General features: G+C 38.5%; 2 protein-coding genes across 2 annotated transcripts in view; one reads left to right on the plus strand and one right to left on the minus strand.

The window, feature by feature from the left end:
• PKP4 (plakophilin 4) overlaps positions 1-23,686 on the plus strand; it is a 235,347-nt gene that overhangs the window by 91,552 nt on the left and 120,109 nt on the right. The window lies entirely within an intron of this gene.
• Positions 7,080-8,264, minus strand: LOC134387096 (archaemetzincin-2-like). Its single transcript, XM_063109367.1, is given in 2 exon segments — positions 7,080-7,265; positions 7,268-8,264. Coding segments are annotated over 2 exon segments (1,074 nt in total). The 5' UTR covers positions 8,193-8,264; the 3' UTR covers positions 7,080-7,116.

Raw genomic sequence — 23,686 nt, forward strand, 5'->3', positions numbered from 1 at the left:
CAAAATGACCTAAAAAAGGAAGACAGAAGAAGTTTGCTAATCTCAAATATTTTGATTCATAAGTATAGGAAAGTTATCTATCTTGTTCAACTTTTTATTCTCAGTACCTAGTAGAGTGCCTGGCATGTGATAAGTACAGTACTCAAATATTTGTTGACTAAATCATATTTAACTTTTTAAATTTAAAAAGTTGCCCATTTTTAAATCTGTATGTTCAAAACTGTAAAATAAAGTACTTAAAATATTTTAACTACAGTACGTACCCCCAAAATACTTAATATATTCACATACAGCACCCACACACATACAGTTAAACACACCCATGTGCTTCAGCTCTTTGAAACATAACTAAAATTATACCGAAAATGTTTCTGAATAACTAAAAAGATCCTATATTTTGCTCTTCAGCTCCTCGCCTTCAACCTTATTCAGTCTAGTTTGAAATATATAATTTGGTTATCTCTATTTTTATGGAATGTGCTTTAGATGTGTACATTTGGTTAGGCGAACAAAGGCCAAGGAGAATAGAAAGGACCAAAGGGCAGGAAAGAGAAAGTACCAGAACAAAATTAGAAGAGAAACAGTGTCAGCACCAGCTGATGGTTGCATGTCCGGGGAGGAGCAGAACAACTGAAAGGCAGGCCCAGAAACTAACAGTGTCTCTATGGTTGTGAATGTTCATAGCGGTGGTCTCAATCAGGAAAAGAATGTACGTTCTATATATTGTATTAAATAAGTCAGAAAATGTGCTACAGTAGTATTTGAAATTAGAAAATAAATTGGCCTTTGAAGATAAACTTTGAATATCCACAAGTTTTAATCCTGTGGAACAGCTTTTTACTCAGAGATGTCACAGTAATGAAAAATGATTAAATAGTGCAAAGGATCAAGGTAGCCAGTTTTTAAAAAGTAATGCATTGAAAGTTCATAACCAACTTGAGACAACAGCAATGAGAAGCCAGATTAGTTCTACCCTTCTGGTTTTCCTTACCCAGACAGGCAAGGTAGAATTTTGTCATTAGTAAATAATAATGTTTACTGAGCACTTACTGTGGGCATCACTGTGCACATAGTGACGTCTGTACCTCAATTCTCCATCACCCTGCAATTTAGGAATTATGAGGATTGTCTCATTTTAAATGTGAGGGAACTGAAGTATAAATGGGTTATGTAGCTGTTGATGGTCACATAATTCATAAGCAATTAGCAAGAATTCTCCACCTCACACTCCCCACTCCCTAATCCACCATCAGTCACAGAGCTTGTGCTCTTGCCAGGGTTCACCAGAGCCATGCTTAGTTGAAGCCAGACCACTTCCTAGCTGTATGACTCTCAGGCAGCCATGTAGTGTCTCCAAGCCTCAGGCTGTCTGTTGGACAGTGGGGATAAGAGTAATTAGTTGACTGCCTATCTGCTTGTTAAATAATGTAGAGCACTAATAAAATCTCATGAGCCTAATGCTTTTTATGTAACAGAACACAGCTATTATGAAGCCTAAGCAGTTGCAGAAGTTAGGATTTCCCTGGTAATACCTGCATTCAGTTTATAATCCTCACAGTTATTTAAACCTGTTTGTAATAGTTTTTAGTCATATCCATGAATAATTGTAGCTATTCATTTATATATATACATATATATACGCACACACATACATCTGCATATTTAATAAACCCTTAGGGTCATGTTAGATTCAAACCTGGTACTATAGATTTTTTTCTAATTGTAAACTGATGATGAGATTTCACAAATACGTTGAATAATGTAATTAGTTTAATGTTTATAGAAATTCTTTGTGGGTAAAATCTCTACATAAATGTCAAGTAATTTGACTGCTTTCTTCATGTTATTCCCAGGTCTCAATTTCTCCTGCATATAGTTTCTCATAATCAATGAAGGAAGGTTTATATGCAATACCTTTGACAATATTTCAAAATTAGAAGCATATTTTTGGTTGAGGTAGATACTGAATTACTCTTGGTGATTTGAATCTTGAAAAAAATGAAGCGTAAATTCAGATTAAATTAATATCACTTTAATCAGTTACACCTGGAAAACATTTTAACATTTGGATACTGCCTATCAAATTCCCTGCATTAGACGGTCAGATTATTTTTTAAATGTATGCTCAATTTGTATCACATTCTGGGTTTTATTTGTTTTTTGTTTTTTGTTTTTCGGGGGGTTTCTCGTTCTGTTTTATTTTGAACACAGTGTATCCAAAAATTAAGACAAAGCTACTAATTGTTCAAAAATAATTTGTAATATGATGTGCTTATTTAATTCTTGAAAAGATTTTAATATTTCCTTCTGGAATTCAATTAAAAATAAAGCTCTTCCCATGCCTTTCAGGATGAAGGAAAACTAGGCCTTGGTTTTTAAGTAGTAAACTTGTCCATGCATCCACGCCACCACCCCTTTCCATGACATTTCAGAGAATGCAGTTAACTGCTGACATTGGCACAGGCTTCAGCGGAGCAAACACTAAGCTTGTCAACTGTTATTTCTTTTTTTTTTTTCTTTTCCTTTTTTTTCTTTTTTTAATTTTATTAGTCGATATACATTGTGGCTGATTATTGTTGCCCATCACCAAAATCTCCCTCCCTCCTCCCTGCCCCCTCCCCCCCCAACAATGTCCTTTCTGTTTGCTTGTCGTATCAACTTCAAGTAATTGTGGTTGTTATATCTTCTTCCCCCCCCCCCGTTTTTTTTTTTGTGTGTGTGTGTGTGAATTATATATTAATTTTTAGCTCCCACGAATAAGTGAGAACATGTGGTATTTCTCTTTCTGTACCTGACTTGTTTCACTTAATATAATTCTCTCTAGGTCCATCCTTGTTGCAAATGGCAGTATTTCATTCACTTTTATAGCTGAGTAGTAGTCCATTGTGTAGATGTACCACATTTTCCGTATCCACTCCTCTGATGATGGACATTTGGGCTGGTTCCAACTCTTGGCTATTGTAAAGAGTCCTGCGATGAACACTGGGGAACAGGTATACCTTCAACTTGATGATTTCCATTCCTCTGGGTATATTCCCAACAGTGGGATAGCTGGGTCATATGATAGATCTATCTGCAGTTGTTTGACGAACCTCCATACCATTTTCCATAGAGGCTGCACCATTTTGCAGTCCCACCAACAATGTATGAGAGTTCCTTTTTCTCCGCAACCTCGCCAGCATTTATCGTTCAGAGTCTTTTGGATTTTAGCCATCCTAACTGGGATTAGATGGTATCTCAATGTGGTTTTGATTTGCATTTCCCAGATGCTGAGTGATGTTGAGCATTTTTTCATATGTCTGTTGGCCATTTGTATATCTTCCTTAGAGAAATGCCTACTTAGCACTTTTGCCCATTTTCTAATTGGGTTGCTTGTTTTTTTCTTGTAAAGTTGTTTGAGTTCCTTATATATTCTGGATATTAATCTTTTGTCAGATGTATATTTTGCAAATATTTTCTGCCACTCTGTTGGTTGTCTTTTAACTCTGTTAATTGTTTCTTTTGCTGTGCAGAAGCTTTTTAGTTTGATATAATCCCACTTGTTTATTTTTCCTTTGGTTGCTCGTGCTTTTGGGGTCGTATTCATAAAGTCTATGACCAGTCCTATTTCCTGAAGTGTTTCTCCTATGTTTTCTTTAAGAAGTTTTATTGTTTCAGGGTGTATATTTAAATCCTTAATCCATTTTGAGTTGATTTTATTATATGGTGAGAGGTATGGGTCTAGTTTCATTCTCCTGCATATGGATATCCGGTTATCCCAGCACCATTTGCTGAAGAGGCAGTCCCTTCCCCAGTGAATAGGCTTGGTGCCTTTGTCAAAGATCAGATGGCTACAGGTGTGTGGGTTGATTTTTGGATTCTCTATTCCACTGATCAGTGTGTCTTTTTATGCCAGTACCATGCTGTTTTGGTTATTATAGCTTTGTAGTATAGTTTAAAGTCAGGTAGTGTTATGCCTCCAGCTTTATTTTTTTAACTCAGAATTGCTTTTGCTATGTGTGGTCTTTTATTATTCCATATAAATGTCTGGATAGTTCTTTCCATTTCTGAGAAAAATGTCATTGGAATTTTGATGGGGATTGCATTGAATTTGTATATCACTTTGGGTAGTATGGACATTTTCACTATGTTGATTCTTCCAATCCAAGAGCATGAGATATCTTTCCATCTTCTCGTATCCTCTCTAATTTCTCTCAGCAGTGGTTTGTAGTTCTCATTATAGAGATTTTTCACCTCCTTGGTTAACTCAATTCCTAAGTATTTTATTTTTTTGGTGGCTATTGTAAATGGGCAGGCTTTCTTGATTTCTCTTACTGCATGTTCACTATTGGAGAATAGAAATGCTACTGATTTTTGTGTGTTGATTTTGTATCCTGCTACTGTGCTGAAATCATTTATCAATTCCAACAGTTTTTTAGTAGAGGCTTTAGGCTGTTTGATATATAGGATCATGTCATCTGCAAAAAAGGACACTTTGACTTCTTCTTTTCCAATCTGGATGCCCTTTATTTCCTTCTCTTCTTTGATTGCTCTGGCTAGTACTTCCAACACTATGTTGAATAGGAGTGGTGAGAGTGGGCATCCTTGTCTAGTTCCTGTTCTTAAAGGAAAAGCTTTCAGCTTTTCCCCATTCAGGATGATATTGGCAGTGGGTTTGTCATATATGGCTTTAATTATGTTGAGATACTTTCCCTCTATACCTAACTTATAGAGAGGGTCTTTGTCATGAATGAGTGCTGAACTTTATCAAATGCTTTTTCAGCATCTATAGAGATGATCATATGGTCCTTGTGTTTGAGTTTATTAATATGGTGTATCACATTTATTGATTTGCGTATGTTGAACCAACCTTGCATCCCTGGGATGAATCCCACTTGATCGTGGTGAATAATTTTACGTATGTGTTGCTGTATTCTGTTTGCTAGTATTTTCGTGAGGATTTTTGCATCTATATTCATCAAGCATATTGGCCTGTAGTTTTCTTTTTTGGTTATATCTTTACCTAGTTTTGGTATCAGGATGATGTTTGCTTCATAGAATGAGTTTGGGAGATTTGCGTCTGTTTCAATCTTTTGGAATAGTTTGTAAAGAATTTGTGTCAATTCCTCCTTGAATGTTTGGTAAAATTCTGCTGTGAATCCATCTGGTCCTGGGCTTTTCTTTGTTGGGAGCCTTCTGATAACAGCTTCAATCTCCTTTATTGTTATTGGTCTGTTCAAATTTTCTACGTCTTCATGGTTCAGTTTTGGGAGCTTGTGTGTATCCAGAAATTTATCCATTTCCTCCAGATTTTCAGATTTATTGGCATATAGTTGTTTATAGTAGTCTCGAATGATTCCTTGTATTTCAGATGAATCAGTTGTAATATCGCCTTTTTCATTTCTAATTTTGGTATTTGAGTCTTCTCTCTTCTTTTTTGTTAGCCATGCTAATGGTTGGTCAATTTTATTTATCTTTTCAAAAAATCAGCTTTTTGATTCATTGATCTTTTGAATTGTTTTTTGGGTTTCAATTTCATTCAGTTCTTCTCTGAGCTTAATGATTTCTTTCTGTCTTCTAACTTTAGGTTTGGATTGTTATTGTTTTTCTAGTTCTTTAAGGTGAAGTGTTAGGTTGTTCACTTGCCATCTTTCCATTCTTCTGAGGTAAGCATTTAATGCAATAAATTTCCCCCTTAATACTGCTTTTGCAGTATCCCACAGGTTTTGGTATGATGTATCATTATTTTCATTAGTTTCAAGAAATTTTTTGATTTCCTGCTTGATTTCTTCTTGGACCCATATGTCATTAAGTAGAATGCTGTTTAATTTCCATGTGTTTGTATAGTTTCCAGAGTTTCGTTTGTTATTAATTTCTAGTTTTAATCCATTATGGTCTGAGAAAATACATGGGATAATTCCAATTTTTTTGAATTTATTGAGACTTGATTTGTGACCTAATATGTGATCCTGAAGAATGATCCATATGCTGATGAGAAGAATGAATATTCTGACGTTGTTGGATGGAATGTTCTGTAGATATCTGCCATGTCCAATTGGTCTAGAGTATTGTTTATATCTTGTGTTTCTCTGCTGATTCTTTGCCTAGATGATCTGTCCAGTATTGACAGTCAGGTGTTCAGGTCCCCTGCTGTTATGGTATTAGTGTCTATTTCCTTCTTTAGGTCTAATAGAGTTTGTTTTATAAATCTGGCTGCTCCGACATTGGGTGTGTACATATTTATGATTGTTATGTCTTCTTGATGGATCAGTCCTTTTATCATTAAGTAGTGTCCCTCATTGTCTCTTTTTATGGTTTTTAGTTTAAAGTCTATTTTGTCAGATATGAGAATAGCTACTCCCGCTCGTTTTTCTTTTCTGTTTGCATGGTATATCTTTTTCCATCCTTTCACTCTTAGTCTATGTGAATCTTTATGGGTGACGTGGGTCTCTTGTAGGCAGCATATAGTTGGGTCCTCCTTTTTGATCCAGTCAGCCAGTCTGTGTCTTTTAATTGGGGAATTTAAGCCTTTTACATTAAGAGTTGTTATTGAAAGGTGTTGATTTATTCCTAGCATTTTATTGGTTGTTTGGTTGTCTTAGGTGTCTTTTGTTCCTTGCTTTCTGATTTACTGTTTGTTTTCTGTGTTTGTTGGTTCCTTATGTTGTAGATAGCATTTTTGTTTGATTGTTTTCTCTTCATGAATGCCATTTTTATTATACTAGTGGGTTTTGATTTTTCTTGGGTTTTTATGGCAGTGGTAGTTATTTTTCAGGAACCAACGCCAGACCTCCCTTGAGGATTTCTTGTAAGCATGTCCATGTGGTAGTGAACTCCCGCAGTTTTTGTTTGTCTGAGAAATATACTATTAGCCCTTCGTTTCGGAAGGATAGCCTTGCAGGGTAAAGTATTCTTGGCTGGCAATCTTTGTCTTTTAGTATTTTGAATATTTCATCCCATTCCTTTCTGTCTTTTAGGGTTTGTGATGAAAAGTCTGATGTTAACCTGATTGGGGCTCCCCTATAGGTGATTTGATGCTTCTCTCTTGCAGCTTTTAAGATTCTTTGTTTTTTTTTTTGTTGTTTTTTTTTTTATAATGTGCAAGTATTTATTTTAACTACTCCTATTTGGAGGTCCTCATTTTTGAAGAATAGCAAGGCATTTTATTATCCACTCTTTCCATTCCTTAAAAGCTTCAACAGGTTTCGGCAAGTTCACATTATCCGCACGGCTATTTTTTGGAGTCACTCCAGGTGTGTCAGCAGAGTCATCATCAATCCACCTCATTTGTATCTTTCTACAATGTTGAAGCCAATAGCACACTGCAACTTGAGCAAACAGATAGGGCAAAGGTTTAGAGGGCGCCGGTCCGCTTCCTCCAGGTGGTTGGAGCCCTGCATTAGGCAGGCAAGCCACTGGCAGTGTCGCAGTCCAAATATGTGTCCAATCTCATGGGTTAAAGTCTTACAAGATCGAAGCAGCAAAACGCTAGTTATTTCAGGAATATAATAGTTATCAAAAACTGAATAGTCACTCCAAGACTTTTTCTGGAGCTTCTTCACTTTGCCTCCATAGTATGAGCTATAAAAATCACTGCCATACCTGGCAAAGCTGAATATCCCCACACCATCTGTCAAAGAGGCCTGTCCAAAGACAAAATTCCAGGAGTCTCTTGGGTAGAGATCAATCATTGTTATCCCCACAACACAGAAGGCATCTTCAGGTTTCTTCCTTTTTAAGAAATTCAGGATGTGCCCTGCATGAATTTGTAGGTTTTGTGTGTTATCATTGACTCTAAAGGAACACCTCGTTGCAGAAACAGGAATCGGTTCCAGGAGTTTTACTGTCAAGCCATAGAAAAATGCTTCACAGTACCCCTTGAGCCATTTAACATATTCTTCACTGATAATTCTGGTGTTTCCTAGAGATCCAATGGGCTGTATATAAATACTGCGTTTCTCTGGAGAGGGTGTCTTTCTGTAAGGATCACTGAAAAACTGCTCAAAGTCTTGGGGAGCCTCAGGATGGGTGGTGATCCAATCTGATTGTGAATGCAAGGTAATAGGTCCAAAGAGTTCAGTGGCTGGCTGGAAGGCTTCATTCATTAAACGCTGTTCCCCAACATCTAATTTCTCATACTGTGACACAAGCACTGGGTTCTTTGAGATGAGAGCTGTTTTTAGCGTCTGTTCAGAGTGCCGTAATGTTTGCATAATGACAGGACTCTTCCATTCACATCGTGTTCCTGTATCCAGTGTTCATCCTTCCACTTGAATAGGTCAGACAGATGTTTCACCACGAGGCTTTACGGAGGAGGAAGTCTCCCACTGAAGTTTTTACCTTACAAGGACGGGCATGTCTGGGCCTGGATGGAAATATGTTGTGGAGGGTGCCCTCACCCGGGCTGCGGTGGCCTAGCGGCCCGGCCTGGCTCTAACAGTTCCACCGCACTCCCCCACCCGGCAGGCCCCGACGCAGCGCGTGTACACGCCGCCCCGCGCCCCGCCCCTTCTAAGATTCTCTCTTTGTCTCTGAGTTTTGCCAATTTGACTATAACATGTGTTGGAGAAGGCCTTTTTGGGTTGAATACGTTTGGAGATCATTGAGCTTCCTGGATCTGAAGATCTGTGATTTTTCCTATACCTGGGAAGTTTTCTGCCACTATTTTGTTGAATATGTTTTCAATGCAATCTCCATTTTCCTCCCCTTCTGGAATACCCATGACTCGGATATTTGAGCACTTAAGGTTGTCTGATATCTCTCTCAGATTTTCTTCAATGTCTTTGATTCTTTTTTCTTTCTTTTTGTCTGCTTGTGTTATTTCAAACAGCCCATCTTCAAGTTCAGAGGTTCTCTCTTCAACTTTGACAAGCCTGCTGGTTAAACTCTCCATTGTGTTTTTTATTTTGCTGAATAACTTCTTTAGTTCGGCAAGTTCTGTTACATTTTTTTTCAGGACATTGATTTCCTTGTACATTTCCTCTTTCAGGTCCTGTATACTTTTCCTCGTTTCATCATGATGTCTTGCTGAGTTTTCTTGTATCTCATTCAGTTTCCTTAGAATTATCACTCGAAATTCCTTGTCAGTCATTTCAAGGGCTTCTTGTTCTATAGGATCTAGAGTTTGAGATTTATTAACTTTTGGTGGTGTACTTTCTTGATTTTTTGTATTTCTGGTATCTTTTTTTTGATGTTTCTTTTTTTTTCTTTTTTTTTTTTCTTTTTTTTTTGTCTTTTTCGTGACCGGCGCTCAGCCAGTGAGTGCACCGGCCATTCCTATATAGGATCCGAACCCGCGGCGGGAGCGTCGCCGCGCTCCCAGCGCCGCACTCTCCCGAGTGCGCCACGGGCTCAGCCCTTTTTTGATGTTTATTCATTGTGGCAGGGGGTTTCACAGTCCACCGGTTTGAGACTATTGACTAACTAAGATGTTGCTGTGGTTGCCAATTTGGTATGGCTACCTCCGTGACTGCTCAGTTGGCCTTTAGTGCCTTGTGTGTATGGTTGCCTCGGGTCTTGGGCCTCTCTGGTGAGCCACCTTTCTGGTCAGCTTGGACTCTGCTGGGCTGGTGGATCACGTACAACAGGGTGTGTGATCTCTGTTGAGCTTTCACTTCCCATGCAGGACTTCTCCCTGTTCTGTGTGCTCTGGCCGGGGCTGTTGGATCGTGCAGTGGCAACCCCACAAGGTTTGTGGTTTCTGTCGAGTCTCCACCTCCCTGGCTGCACGTCTCCCCACTCTGTGCACCCTGGGCTGGGCTGGGACGTGTCTTCTGCATCCCTCGTCTATCAGCTGGGCCTTCAAGACCCTGCTCGGCACCGCCTCGCCCAGGAAGTCTACCATGTTTCTGCTAGGCACAGACGACCGGTCGCTCTGGGTGCCTTTGTAGTACTGTGTAGATCTTTCTCGGGACTAATCACCTTCCTCCTGGTATCGCGGTTATTTGTGTACTTGTCTTATCTCCCACACCTGAGCGTGAGCTCCTCGGGGGAGGAGCTTGCAGCACACGGTTCACCTTTGTATCCCCCTGGCCCGGACGAGTCCAGTGCCCGCCTGCAGACAGCTCTCCGGCAGGTTTAAGCGGACTTGGGAACTCTCCTACCACACTGTTTCCAACCAGAAATTGGTTAGGCGTTTTTCCGAACTGGTGGCCGCAGAGATGGTATCTGCCTCCCAGTAAGAGGAAGTTTACTGGGGGCCGGAGTCCAGGGTGTGGTGGAGTGACAGTTGGCCCCGCCTGTACTTCCTTGCCCTCCTGACACTGGCCACGGACGCCCCACGCCACCAGCCCCACCAGAGAACCATGGAGGGAGTGGGAGGGGAGGCCAGCCCGCAGGCCCCGGGAAGCCCCGCACCAGGGCAAGCAAGTGGGAAAGCTCAGTGAGGAGCCGAGCCGGGCCGGAGCTGCCACCACCTGAGAAAATGGAGGCAGCCCCGGGGCGGTGAGTGGCCCGGTGATGCAGGCGGAAGCCGGGTGGGCATCAGCCCCCCGAGCAGGGCCGGGCTAGGGGTCACTCACAGGGCTGTGCCAGGTCGGGCGCTCACTCTCTGCCTCTGGTTTGTCGCCTTCCCCGTTCTCGGTTCTCGCCGCCTCGGGCTGGTTGCTCGGTCCCGCAGCGCGGCTCGGGCGCTCCCAGGAATCTTCTTTGATGCCGGCCTGAAACCTCGAATCCTGAATAAGGCAGCTGGCCGCCTTCAGCGCCGCCCCGGCCTCCAGGATCCTGTCTGCATCCACAGCAGCCCTGGCGCCGTGTTCCCTGTTTAGAGATTCGCTTTTGCAGCTACAAAACAGTTCTTTTCCTGTTCCATACTTCAAAGCTGTTGCCTGTAAATGAGGCAGCCTCTCCTGCCGAGGGCAAAGTGGCGGTCAGCCCCCACGACCGGCCACCAGCAGCGGTCCTCCCTTAAGAGATGGCAAGAGGAAGGTCCACAAGTTTCCCGGCTGCCTGAGGCCTGGTGGCCGCCTTTTCCACCTCAGCTACTCTGCACCAAACGCCGCAGCCACCACCATCTTGAAACCCACACCAACATTTCCTATTCTGGGTTTTATTTGAACTGAATTTTATTTAAGTAGAGAATTCTATATTATATACTTTAAATGGTATTAAATAAAATGAATAAGAAATATTTTGAAGTTTTTAGATTCCTTTGCCATTCTTTTCCCAATTTATTTTGTCATATAGTTTTCTTTTGTTAAAGTATCTTTTTTCTTCAAATTTTGCTTTACTCCCTTTGCAAGGTTATGAAAACTATCTCTTCTATATCTGCATTCAGGTAAGCCTACAAACAGGAAATGCTCAGGTAAAGATGATTAGATGGCAAAAACAATAGGTATTGCATATTTAAACCTGATGTTTTTATGGCTTTCCTTTTCTAAGTAGTCACAAGATATTTGGGAGTTTGGTTGTCCTTCTCAGTATACAGGAAAGGAATGTGAAATTTTAGTTGAAAGAAAGAGCAGCCTAGAGCATGAGCCAAAAACTGTGGCAGTAGGCAGCCCAAGTGAGGTATCAAACTCAAGCTAATTTCACTTTTGAGAAAAAAGATCTCCTCTCAGGCAGTGCAGCTCGGAGGATAAAAGATAAGCATAGAAGAACAGCATGGTGAGCAAGGAGTATGGACAGGTCCTGGGTAAAGAACAGGGGCATGACTTGCGTCCAGAGAGGCAGTGCAAAACTAGGCCTAGAGCACTGCAGATATGGCTGAAATATTCATATTCACGGAGGAAAAGGTAAGAGAGGAGTTAGAGTCACAGAAAGCTTTTTTTCTTTTTTTTTTAAGTGTTCATTCTATCACTGGACACAGTGATTTTAGAAAAGGCACTTGGTTTCTTAGCATACAGCTTCCCTACTGACAATGTAGCCAGGGGTGGTATGGCTTGTCAGTTCAAATGGCCTTTGGAGTCTGACCTGTCTATCTTGAACTTTGAACTCCTTAAGTGGTAAATATTAAATCAGGGTAGTAACTTACATAACAAGTATGTTTCAGTAACTTTATCAAGAGAACTACTTGTGAAATGCACATTTATATTCTTTTGAGTATGTTGAAGGTGAAAAGCAAACTAATAGAGGAAAGAAGAACCCTGAAATCTTGTATCTCAATATAATATATGGTAAATATAGCATTATTTTTATACCAAAATCAGCAGAGACATTACAAGAAAACTACAAATCAATATCCCTCATGAACATAAATGCAAAAAAAAAAAAAAATCCTTAACAAACATACCAAATCTAATCAAACAGTCTGTAAAAAGCTAATTCCTCATGACCAAGTGTGGTTTATCTTAAGAATGCAAGATTGGCTTAACATTTGAAAAATAAGCAATGTAATTCATCATATTAGTAGAAAGGATGAGAAAACCCATGTGATTATCTCAATAGGTAAAGAAAAGGGATTTGGTAAAATTTAACTACAATTCATGTTGAAGTCTCAGCAAACTAGGATAAAGGGTGTCTATGAAAAACGTGCAGCTAACATTGTATTTAATGATAAAAGACTGAATGCCTTCCCTCTAAGATTTTAGTCAGTGCAGTAAAACAAGAAAAAGAAATAGAAGGTACACAGATTGGGTAGGAAAAGTGAAACTGTCTCTTTTCATAAAGGATGTGACTGTATGTATAAGAAACTCTCAAACAGAATTTGGCAAATTATAGCCTATAGTCTAAATTCAGTTTACCACCTGTTCTGGGGGTTTCTTTTTTCTTTTTTTTTTTTTGAATGACCAGTGTCCTAAGATGATTTTCACATTTTTTTGCTGGTACCGAGTGTAATATGGTACAACCATGTTGGAAAACAGTTTGGCAATCTCTTTATAAAGAAAAACAGTTCTCCTGGGCATAACCTAAGAATGAATGCAAAAAATATGTCCACACAAAACCTTGTCTATGAATATTCATAGCACCATTATTCACAAATACCCACCAAACTAGAAACCACTTAATTGTCTATTGCTAGGTGAATGAACAGACAAATTGTTATTATGTCTATACCACTTGACAAGAAAAAGAGCAAACCATTGGTATACACAGCATGGATGAATCTCAAAAATATGCTGTGCGAAAGAAGTCAAACATAAAAGAGTATGTACTGTGTTATTTTATTGATATAAAATTTTATAACAGGCAAAAATAGCTTAAAACAACAGCAAATCCATAGTTTCTAGGGAGGGAGGGATGGGGCAGCAATGCAAAGGAGCTAAGGCAGTTTTGGGGGGGACACATCTCACACATGCAATTATTCTAAATCTGATTGATGTTGTGACTCGATGCATATGTTTAGTAAAGTCCATCGAACTCTAGACCTTTAAAATGGGTGCACCTTATTGTATGTAAGTTATACCTCAATACAGTTGACCTTTTTAAAAGTAAAAAGTACTAACATGTTTTTAAAAATCACGATAAGACTTGGCTTAAACTAGGCTGTGAGTTTCTGTAGAGCAGAAACTGTTGAGTAGATGCTATTTTACAAAACTTCAGCATGTAACTTGATACTAGGCACTCAATAAAATATTTTTGAGCAAATGCCTGAGTGCAAGATGAAGCAAGACAGCATAATAGGCTGGGAGTAGAGGAACAAAGCTTCATGGAGTTCCAGCCAGCCAGGCTAAAAGGCCAGAGTGTATGCTGAGGCTGGCTAAAGCTATTGCATGTAAAATTTTTGTTATAGATTTGTTCATCTTAACATTTATTTCTCTGTTGGAGAGAAATGTGTGCATCATAATTCACTATGGCTGGAATGACATATAATGGCTTTTGAATGGCAAACAGATTCAGATGATTAACTGTCTGTGAAGTACTTTATATAGGAAGTTATTTTATTGAAATAATGTAAGGAGCCTGTGTTAGTAGTTTTAATAAAATCAAGCCTGACTCATCTATTTGAGTACCGGGATTATGGAAATAACATCTTATGCTTGCGTATTTTAAGACTGGAACAGTTATATTCATGTTTACTTATGAAGAAACAATTGGTTGATAAGTAAAATTGTAGTTCTGTGGAAAAATTGAAAATTTTTACTTGGCTTCTGTATGTTAACTCTGAAGAAATTGCTTTAGGTTATACAACTCCATAAATGTTAAGTTTCCAGTATTGCCAGAAAGGTACTTTTATAGGAGAGGATCGTATTTTACTTCATATTTTTAAAAAATAAACTTGAATCAATATATTCTACTTTTTAATTCTTTTAAATTTTATTTGCAATATTTTTCAGAGTTTTTGGGAAAATTCTTAGCAGCCCTGCACCTAAATCCCTATAAAGGGTCCATGCTTTGTTTCATTATTTCCTTTGCCCTCCCCCTTACCCCCCCCAATCAATTTTTAGACTTTCCCTCCCACCATTTGTTACACAACACTCTGGGGACTACTGAGCCTATAGGTAGTTAGGTGCCAAGGCCGCTCTGAAGTCATCCATCCATATTTCATCCTTTTTTTTTTTCTTTTTTTTAACCCTAATAACTCATTAGCTCATCTTTACCTTATTGTGAAAAGTTCATGCATTGGTTTTGTGGGCTTATTTGCATCAACAGATGTGGTCGATCCAGGGTTTGAATTATTGTGTTCTTACATATAATATTTTTTGTAACTAGACATAGATGTGTCCTTGAAGAAAGAAGAAAATTAACCCCTGCACCCACCCCGTTTATTTGCCCACAGTTTTCCTATGGATTTTTAGCTTTGCAGTTGGTGATTAATTCATACATACCAGATCTGGTGTTTTGGCAGATAAGACTGCTTTCTCCTAATAGAGGATCCTAATGGGATTGGTTCAGCCTTCCTCTGGCAGCCTTATTCTCAGGTAATAAGAACCAGATCAGACTTTTGGGGCTGTGGTTGATAGACCATCTTACTTAAAATCAGCCAGCTGGCTACTTTTGAAAAATTAATCCTAAAATGGTGGAATCGGGTGTGGGTGGTGGGGGAGCACCATTTGGCAATCACCATAGTAATAATTGTTTTAGGCAGAAATCACTATGGATGCTAAAACTAGTGGGTAAGTATGATGAGAAATAAGATATTTACATAATCGATCTACATAGTCTCAAAGTTCCCGCCTACAAGATATTATTAATTACAAAGGGAAAATAGTAGCTTTATAGGGTAAAAACTTGGCACAAATCACCTAAGTCAAGTGATCAAAGTTAATACTAACAGTAGTGTTACAAATCAATATCATATGCTTTTTCCCACTTTCTCCTCCCCCTCAGCTTAACATACATAGATGAATTTGAATAAACTAAAATGCAGGTTCAATTTCCTTTACTCTGGTTCTTTTTGCTTATAAGATGTCCTAACCAATATCTCTGGATCCTGATTCCCAGGATGGAGCAAAAACTTTGATTGCCTTTCAGACTGCCGTATGCCATGATATTTCAACACTTTTTTTACTGGTGTATTTCCGTACCGTGACAACATGCAGACACCTTTGATCTGGTCTAGTTAGGTCATTTGCCTAGCTATCTGCCTCTCTGTACAAATAATAACTGCTTAAGATTTTAATAGTATGACTGTTTTGGTTCCCATGTGGTGCTCTTAGTAGGCACACAGTCACTGCAAAGCTACCCGTATAGACCTGCCTAGGATTTGTTAGGACTAACTGGCAACTGCCCTGTATTGCTGTAAGACCTCCATATCTCCTAGGCTGTAGTAGCCACCACCAACACTTGATCCATTTCCTTGATGAATTTACTCTGCAGACATCCCTGCTTTCTCAGTGGTCTAGTGCTCAGCATGAGGTTGTAAAGTCATTATTTGTCAGCTCCCTGTTCCTAGAGGAATTGAAGGCCAGTTGTTACCTTTACTCCATGGTTGGCGCTACGTGTAAGTGTTGACACAATAACCAGAGACTACCTCAGACACCTTTTAGCTTATTATGGATAGAAATATGTTTTATCCTCCAAAATTTGTTTTAAAGAAATAAATTTAAAACTGAAAACAAGCAACTTTCTTTCACATTTACTTTATATTAATAAGCAGATGGTAGAGATTGATTTAACTACATAGCTCAGTATTTTAATCTTTCATGTTGACCAGTTTGGAAAGTGTCATTAATATTCCAGTGTTGATGTTTTGCATTTTATTAGCAAAAGTTTTATTGATTTAATTATGATTTTGTTGAAGATACAAGGATACTTCAAAAAGTTGGTGGGAAAATAGAATTAAAAGATAATATGAATCTTTCTATGAACTTTTTGAAGTACCCTCATAGCTTATTTAATAAAAGATGTTTTCTGTCCATTATTGCTCAAATTCTATGAATTTGAATATCTAAGTTGTGAAAAATATTTACGATTATGCCTAATAAATGTAAGATTGTGGTTTTAAAATCATTAAAATTATTCAATCTAATTTAAATAAGATTTTACCTCAGAGCAGTCCAGCATCATAGGGGAGAAAATACCAGAAGAGTCAAGCACAGATGAAGGATCAAAACCTCACTCTCCTGAGGGTCTTTCTATAGCTCTGCTCTAAATAAGCAACATTTATAGATGTCTCAAGGAAGAAAAGTTTATTCTCCTGCCAAGGAGAAATTAAACCAATCAATCTATTAATGTGGGAAAGTGTTGCCTCAAACGTAGAGGTCTATTTGTAATGTGCATCAAGGTGGACTAGTGAGTGAATCTATATAGTATTGCCTGAATTATAAGAATGGCACCTGTAGGTTAAAATGTTGTTACTTAATAAAAAGAAAATATGGAAATATGTGTTAATGTTTTTAAGGCAAGTTTACTTGAGGTATAATTTACATATAATAAAATGTAATAGTTTTATGAGTTTTGACAAATGAATAGTCATGTAATCACCATCAGGATATAGACCACTTCCATCACCCCAGAAAATGTTCTGTTAAGAATTTTTCAAAAGGTGGTTGTGAGTCCTTGAACAAACGCAGTGTGACACAACAAGCATTTTGCCACTGGGACTGACTCCCTGTGTGTCTGCACTCTTGGCAAGAGTGGCAACTTGGGATCTTTTTGATGTAAGACCTTTGGCAATCTGATAGTCTCAAGGCATCTGTCTACTTCTCAAACCTTACAGAGAATTCCAGCAACTTTGTGTTCCACTGAGAAACAGCATTGAAAACTGTTCTTATCACTAAAGTTCTATAACTGCATTTTTAAGTTTATGCAGGATTGGACACTTATATTTTAGGTACTTTAGTTTTTGTTGTTACTTTGTTAGTTTAGGTTTGCAAAATGAGCACTTTGAAAGAAAGCTTATAAACTTCTGGGAAACAAATGAGGCACCCTTTGGGGAATTCCCAGGCTAGGCAGTGTGGCCTTTTAAAGATGTGAAGAACAGAAAACAGATTAGATTACTTTGCTGCTTATTTATGCTTTTTTATATCAAATATATGACTGTATATTTAAATTAACTGCATCAATCACCATTGTTTAGAATAAGATTTTAGATACAGTTACTCAGTAGTGATTATTTATATTTTTCACTGTTAGTGTAAGTAGTAATGATCATTCTCTAGTGTAACTCTGGTTTGCTTTCTAGGCTTAAATGGAAAAAAAACAGTTTCCTTGGTTAGTGGTAAGATTCCCATCAGGCCTGTGTCAGTCAACTTTATAAAAGCAATTAAAGCTACTAACAAGGATACAGTTTTATTTGGCCATTACTGCTCTAGACAGTGAAACCTAAACTGTTTGCTTGTAGGTCATTAGAGAAAAGGCATTTGTTTACCATTACCAGTGTCTCTCTGAATCTTCTTTTCTTTCCTATAGTGGACAGTGCAAGTAGGGGAGCCAGTTTCTTGGCTCTGAAGCTATTCCCAGGGTAATTGATCACATTGGCAGGGATTTAGCTGCCCACTGCTGTACTAAAACCATCTCAACCAGTATTCTCCCTTCTGGCTTTTGATCACCCTTGTCCTTCCTTGCCCCAAAGAATGAAAGTGTAAACTGAACATAACCACATTTTAAAAGAGAAATATCAACCATTTATTTACCCTATCTCCTAAAGGAAAAAGTATTTTCTTAAAGAGTCGTTTCCTCAAATAGAGGATACCTGTTCCTAAAATCTTTTTTACTTTCTGCCTGATTTTTTAAAGTCTTTTTTATATGTGCTAATTTACCAATACGTACTCTACTTAGCTGTACTATCAACCTCATTTTTAAATTATGCTAGAAAAGTTAATTATACTTGTTTATAAATGGAAAAATTAGAGTATTTCACATTAACATAATAGCTCTAGAAAAGTAATTTTGTGGCTTTTCATTGCAGTATTAATTAACAGTGGTCACTTTGAAAGTGCTATATCTAACTTTTTTTTATAGACATGATAGACTTGTAAGTAAATGAATATGCCATGCCTCTATACTGTGATTATGGTAGGCAGAATAATGCTTTCCTCCCCAGAGACAGATGATCCTAATTCCTGAAGCTTGTAAATGTAGTCTTATTTTGAAAAGAGATTTTCAGGGATGAAATTAAGTTAAGAACCTTGAGATGGGGAGATTACTCTGAGTCATCCAGATGTGTACTTAATGCTGTCACAAGTGTCTGTATATGAGAGAGGCAGAGGGCCATTTGACAGACACAGCGGAGAAGGCAGTGTGAAGGTGGAGACAGAGATTGGAGTGATGTGGCCACAAGCCAGAAATGCCACTGTCACCAGAACCTGTAATGGGCAAAGAAAAGATTTTCCCGGGCCAAGCCCGTGGCACACTTGGTAGAGTGCTGCGCTGGCAGCGTGGCGACGCTCCCGCCGCGGGTTCGGATCCTATATAGGACTGACCGGTGCACTCACTGGCTGAGTGCCGGTCACGAAGAAACGACAAAAAAAAAAAAAAAAGAAAAGAAAAGAAAAGATTTTCCCTATTGACTCTGGAATGAGTGTATACTAGCTTACCTTGACTTTGGTGCAGTGAAACTGATTTCAGATTTCTAGTCTCCAGAACTGTGAGAGAATAAATTTTTGTTGTTCTAACCTACCAGGTTTGTGGTGATTTGTTACAGCAGCCATAGGACACTACACAGATTTGGGTACCAGGAAGTGGGGTGCTGCTGCAACAAAAATACCCAACAATGTGGAATTGGCTTTGGAATTTGATAATGGGTGGAGGCTGGAGAACTTTGAGGCACATGGTAAAGTTCTCAATTGCTTTAAATAAACACTTGGTAGACATATGGATATTAAAGGTATTTCTGGTGAGGTCTCAGAAGGAAGTGTAATTGGAAGGTCTCAGAGGAATATGTAATTGGAAACTGGAGGAAAGAAAGACAGTCCTTATTATATAGTGTAGAAAACTTAGCTGAATTGTTTACCACAGTTGTGTAGAAAAATGTAAGTGATAGACTTGGATATTTAGCTAAAGAGATTTCCAAGCAAAGTGTTAAAGGTGCAGCCTTGTTTCTGCTTGCTGGTTATAGTAAAATGCAAGAGGAAAGGCACAAATTGAGAGGAAAACTCTCAAGCAAAAATGATTTGGAAAATTCGCAGCCTATCCAGATTGCAAAAGACACTAAAATTGTATCTACTGTTAGGAAAGTATACTCTGGAGAGAAGGCCAGTGGTAACTGGACAACCTTTGACTAGTGCTGAAGAGATTAAGCATGTGAGCCAAAGGTATTTTTTTTTTTTTTTTTTTTTGACCAGCACTCAGCCAGTGAGTGCACCGGTCATTCCTATATAGGATCCGAACCCACAGCGGGAGCGGGAGCCGCGCTCCCAGTGCAGCACTCTACCGAGTGCGCCACGGGCTCGGCCCCGAGATTAAGCATGTGACTCATGGATCCCCTCAACCATCACAGCAGAAACCAGGAATGGAAATGGGATTATCCAGAAAAGATCTGTGGAGGACTGTTTTCTTTAATGGCACAAATACGACATCAGCAAAAATGTCCTTTACCAATACCAATTGACCCATAACCATCTTGCGTAGCTTTTAAGTTCTTATAAAGTAATTAAGCTCTGAGATAGTTCAGCACTTTCTCTCTTCTTTAGAGCCTGTCTGTGGTGTATTTGTAATCATAAGCCAGCTGTCCTTCCCAGCGGGCTTCAGGTACACCACCCTTCTCATACAGCAGGTGTACATTAATGTAAATGGATATTAATAATAAAACAAAATGTAATTAGAAAGGCAAATCTGCTACAAAAACATCATACCATGTATTATAAATACAAATGTAAATAATTTGGATTAGATCCATACCACTGGGTGTCTCTATTAATATAAATAACTCCACACAAATGCTACTTTGTCCTTTGATTTAAATATTTCTAGAATGTTTTACTCCATTTCTAGCACAGTTTATAGACAAATGTGGGAAAAGTTGGTTAAATGTACTGTATTTGGACATGAACATGGATGGTAATAATTCACAGTCACCTGGATTTGCCTTGAGTTTATTTTCCAATGATTGTGAGGGGTTTTGCCCTTGCCATCTGTATCCTTATCTTGTCTCAGTTTTGGTCATGATATAATTTGTACGGTGGCTGACAATTTGAGTTGTGCAATCCACAGATATAAACTGCTTTTTTCCTCTGTGGCCTATTTTTTGTTTGTTTGTTTGTTCTCAATATATCATCCCAGCTGTGCTAATAGGCCAAGTCCAAGTATAATCTACTCTGGGTCTGAGGATTTTTTTTTTTTTTATCCATAGCTTATTTTGGCCACTGTTGATCTAACTCAAGTTTCTTTAAAACTCGTGATCATATTGTAAGAAGTACACTTATATTCTGTCATAATCACAGTGGAGTATTAAAGAAATATTTGTGAACCAGAGCAAAAGTTCAATATTTACCAATGATAAAGGATAATGCTTTATTTGTCACATTACTACACTGTGATGTTGGCAAGTTCTGAAATAGTTTAAAGATGTCTCCCCTTGTTTTCTAAATAAAAGGGAAATGGGCTGCAAACAATTAAATACAGTTCAATGTGAATGTATGTGTGAAAATATCTTCACATAGGGTAGTTTTTTGTTGTTTTTGTTGTTTTTTTTTTTTTTTTTTGAAGTTCCTTCAATACAGTTTAGTTTAACAGCTCAGTGTGTTGTAATCAAGAGTGTGAATAGGCAATCAAATATTCTGTGAAATTCTGCTCCCCAGAGAATTCATGGCAAGCCTGTTGCTATGGTGCAGTCTCACCTAGGACTCGTTTAGCTTCCTTCTCAATCAGATATATTGACAATAATGAGCTTAAAAACAGAACTCATGGAAAATTCAGAGTAGAGAAATCTGGATAGATAAATGAAGCAATGTGGCTCTTCCTTCTTCTTTTACTTGCACTTATGAGTTCTCATATGTGATCCAAAGAGTCTTAAGATCCACTTACAGCTCACTATAAAGTGAGGTGGATGTCATAGAAGACACTGTTTATCAGATGGGAAACCATGGAGAAGGTAATCTGTAAAAAGATGCATATTAGATTCTCTACATTTTCAGCTGCTTCCCTGGAATTTTGGAAACTATGTTAGTTGTTTCAGACCATCACTATTTTGTAGTGCCATGATATTTAGATAATGTCAAAGAGAGGCATATGTGTCACAGTTATTAAATTGAAGAAGATGTTCGTATCCCAGTAAAATAACAAGCCAGGTAGTGAGACCTTTGATGGATTACTTAGTATTGTATTGTTTTTAAGAGATTATTATCTTCCCCTTTCCACCTTGAAATCAATTTCTTTGCCACACTGTGGAAGTCATGGTATAAGGCTGAAAGAGTTATAAAAAGCACCAATTCTTTAGGCATACCTCTTGACTTCATATTCCTGCTCTGCAGTCTACCAGGTGTGTGACCTTAGGCATTCATGATCTATATCTCTAAAATGAGAGTAATAATATATTCCTCATAGACTGGTTGTAGAAATAAGAGATGCTTAGTCCATAGAAGTCACTCATTGGTGTTGGTTGTACTCACCATTTATGACATGCATACAATAAATTAGTACAGTGTGTGGCTCATAGTAAACACCTAATAAATAATGGCCAATAATACTATTATCAGTATGATTCCTTAAATGAGTCTGTGTTAGATGTAGAATAGTTGAAAACAAAGGAAATGTAAGGAAATGGTTAAAATTTGACTTATCCTACTGTAAACAATTTTAGTCATATGAATGAAGTGGGGAAGTGAACTAGAAAATATCCAAGTCATTCTCTATACTGTACTTAAGTGTATACATGTAAGTTTCTGGGACTAGAGTCAAGAGCCTTTGCAATGAAAATGTTGCCATTCTTAAATTCAGCTAGGTATGTGCTGTTTTAAAACACTGTATTGTTCCAACCAACTTAGTATATGCTGCTGATAAAATGCCAAGATTTGCCAAATCATTTATTTTTACATACTGTTTCATATTTGTGACATTCATAACACAGTACCATTAAAATGCTTTGTTTTAATTGTAATGCACTAATTTTATTAAAATATAAGTGTCACAGATGTGTAAAGTGATAATTTAGGTTTAAATTAAAGGAGAGTGAGGGATTAAACAGTATCTACTTACCTTTATGTGTGGAAGTTGTTGGGAGTTGGAGTTATCTAAGATGGTGCTGTGGTTTGAAGGTTACTGTTTACAGATTGCTAGAATTTGTGACAGTAAACTTATAAGTTATGTTCTGGATGTGTTTACCTTGAGATGACTTTGGGTTATCCCCAAAAAGAGACCCATTAGGTAGCCAGACACATGGATTTGGACGTGGGTTAGGATCTAGGCTAAAGTTGTTGATGTGGGGTCCACAACCACACAGTTGTTACTTGAAGCCTTGAGAGCAGCAGAGGCAAGAAGAATAGGGGCCCTAGGGGATTCCGTGCCCATTCTCTCCCCTGTGTGCCTTGTAACCAGGGCTCAGTTACTTAACATCAGTGGCTCTATCTCATCTGAATAATAAATGTAACAGTGCCTGCCTCATAGGCACAGTTACTGAGAGGTGACTACCTTACTCACTGAGATTTAGAGGCTTAGAATAACAGGTGACACATAGTACATGCTTACTGAATGTCAGCTGATGCTATTACTACGGATGAAATCACCTAATGGAAATTTCTAGAGTAAGTAGAATACTGGAAACAACAGTATTTACAAGAGGTGGGGAAGGAACAGGAACCCATGAAGAAGGTAGAATGTAGCCAGAGGAGGAAGGAGGACCCAGGAAAACAGAATGTGATGTCTGTTAAGCCAGAGGAGGCGAGAATGTCAAGGACAGAATCATTCAGTGATGTTGAAGGATTCAGGAAGGTCAAGATAGATGGAGAACAGAAAAGTACCCGTTGGATTTAGCCACCAAGAGGTCATTGGTGACCTTGGGCAGTACAGTTAGTGCAGAGGGTAGAGTAGCAGCCAGATGGCAAAGAGTTGAAGAGAAAATGAGACCTGAGCGAGTGGAGAGCCATTGTAAGAAGTGTGTTTGGGAAGGGAAGCAAGAAAGATCTGCCTGAAGAAAAAGGATTGGGGAATTGGGGTGTTGTCAAGAGCATGAGGTGATGGTAGAGCTGAATATGGGAAGAAGAGAAATGAAGGTGTCATGGGTTCTGGAATATGGATGCTACTGCAGGCTGTAGGAGTTATGAGTAGTTAAAAGGTCCCCCAGCAAATGCGTAAGGGAAGATCAGGGTCGATGCTTCAGTACAAGGAATTTATTCTCCTTTCTCAAACCACAGCTCTTCTTGAATGAATTGGAGGACCTTACAAGGAACTGGCCAAAGCTACATTGGTGGTCTTTCAGAGAAAATTCTCACCTGGTTTGCAGGCAGTTGGA

Source organism: Cynocephalus volans, chromosome 1 (genome assembly GCF_027409185.1).
Source record: "Cynocephalus volans isolate mCynVol1 chromosome 1, mCynVol1.pri, whole genome shotgun sequence".
In the NCBI taxonomy this organism is placed as follows: domain Eukaryota; kingdom Metazoa; phylum Chordata; class Mammalia; order Dermoptera; family Cynocephalidae; genus Cynocephalus; species Cynocephalus volans.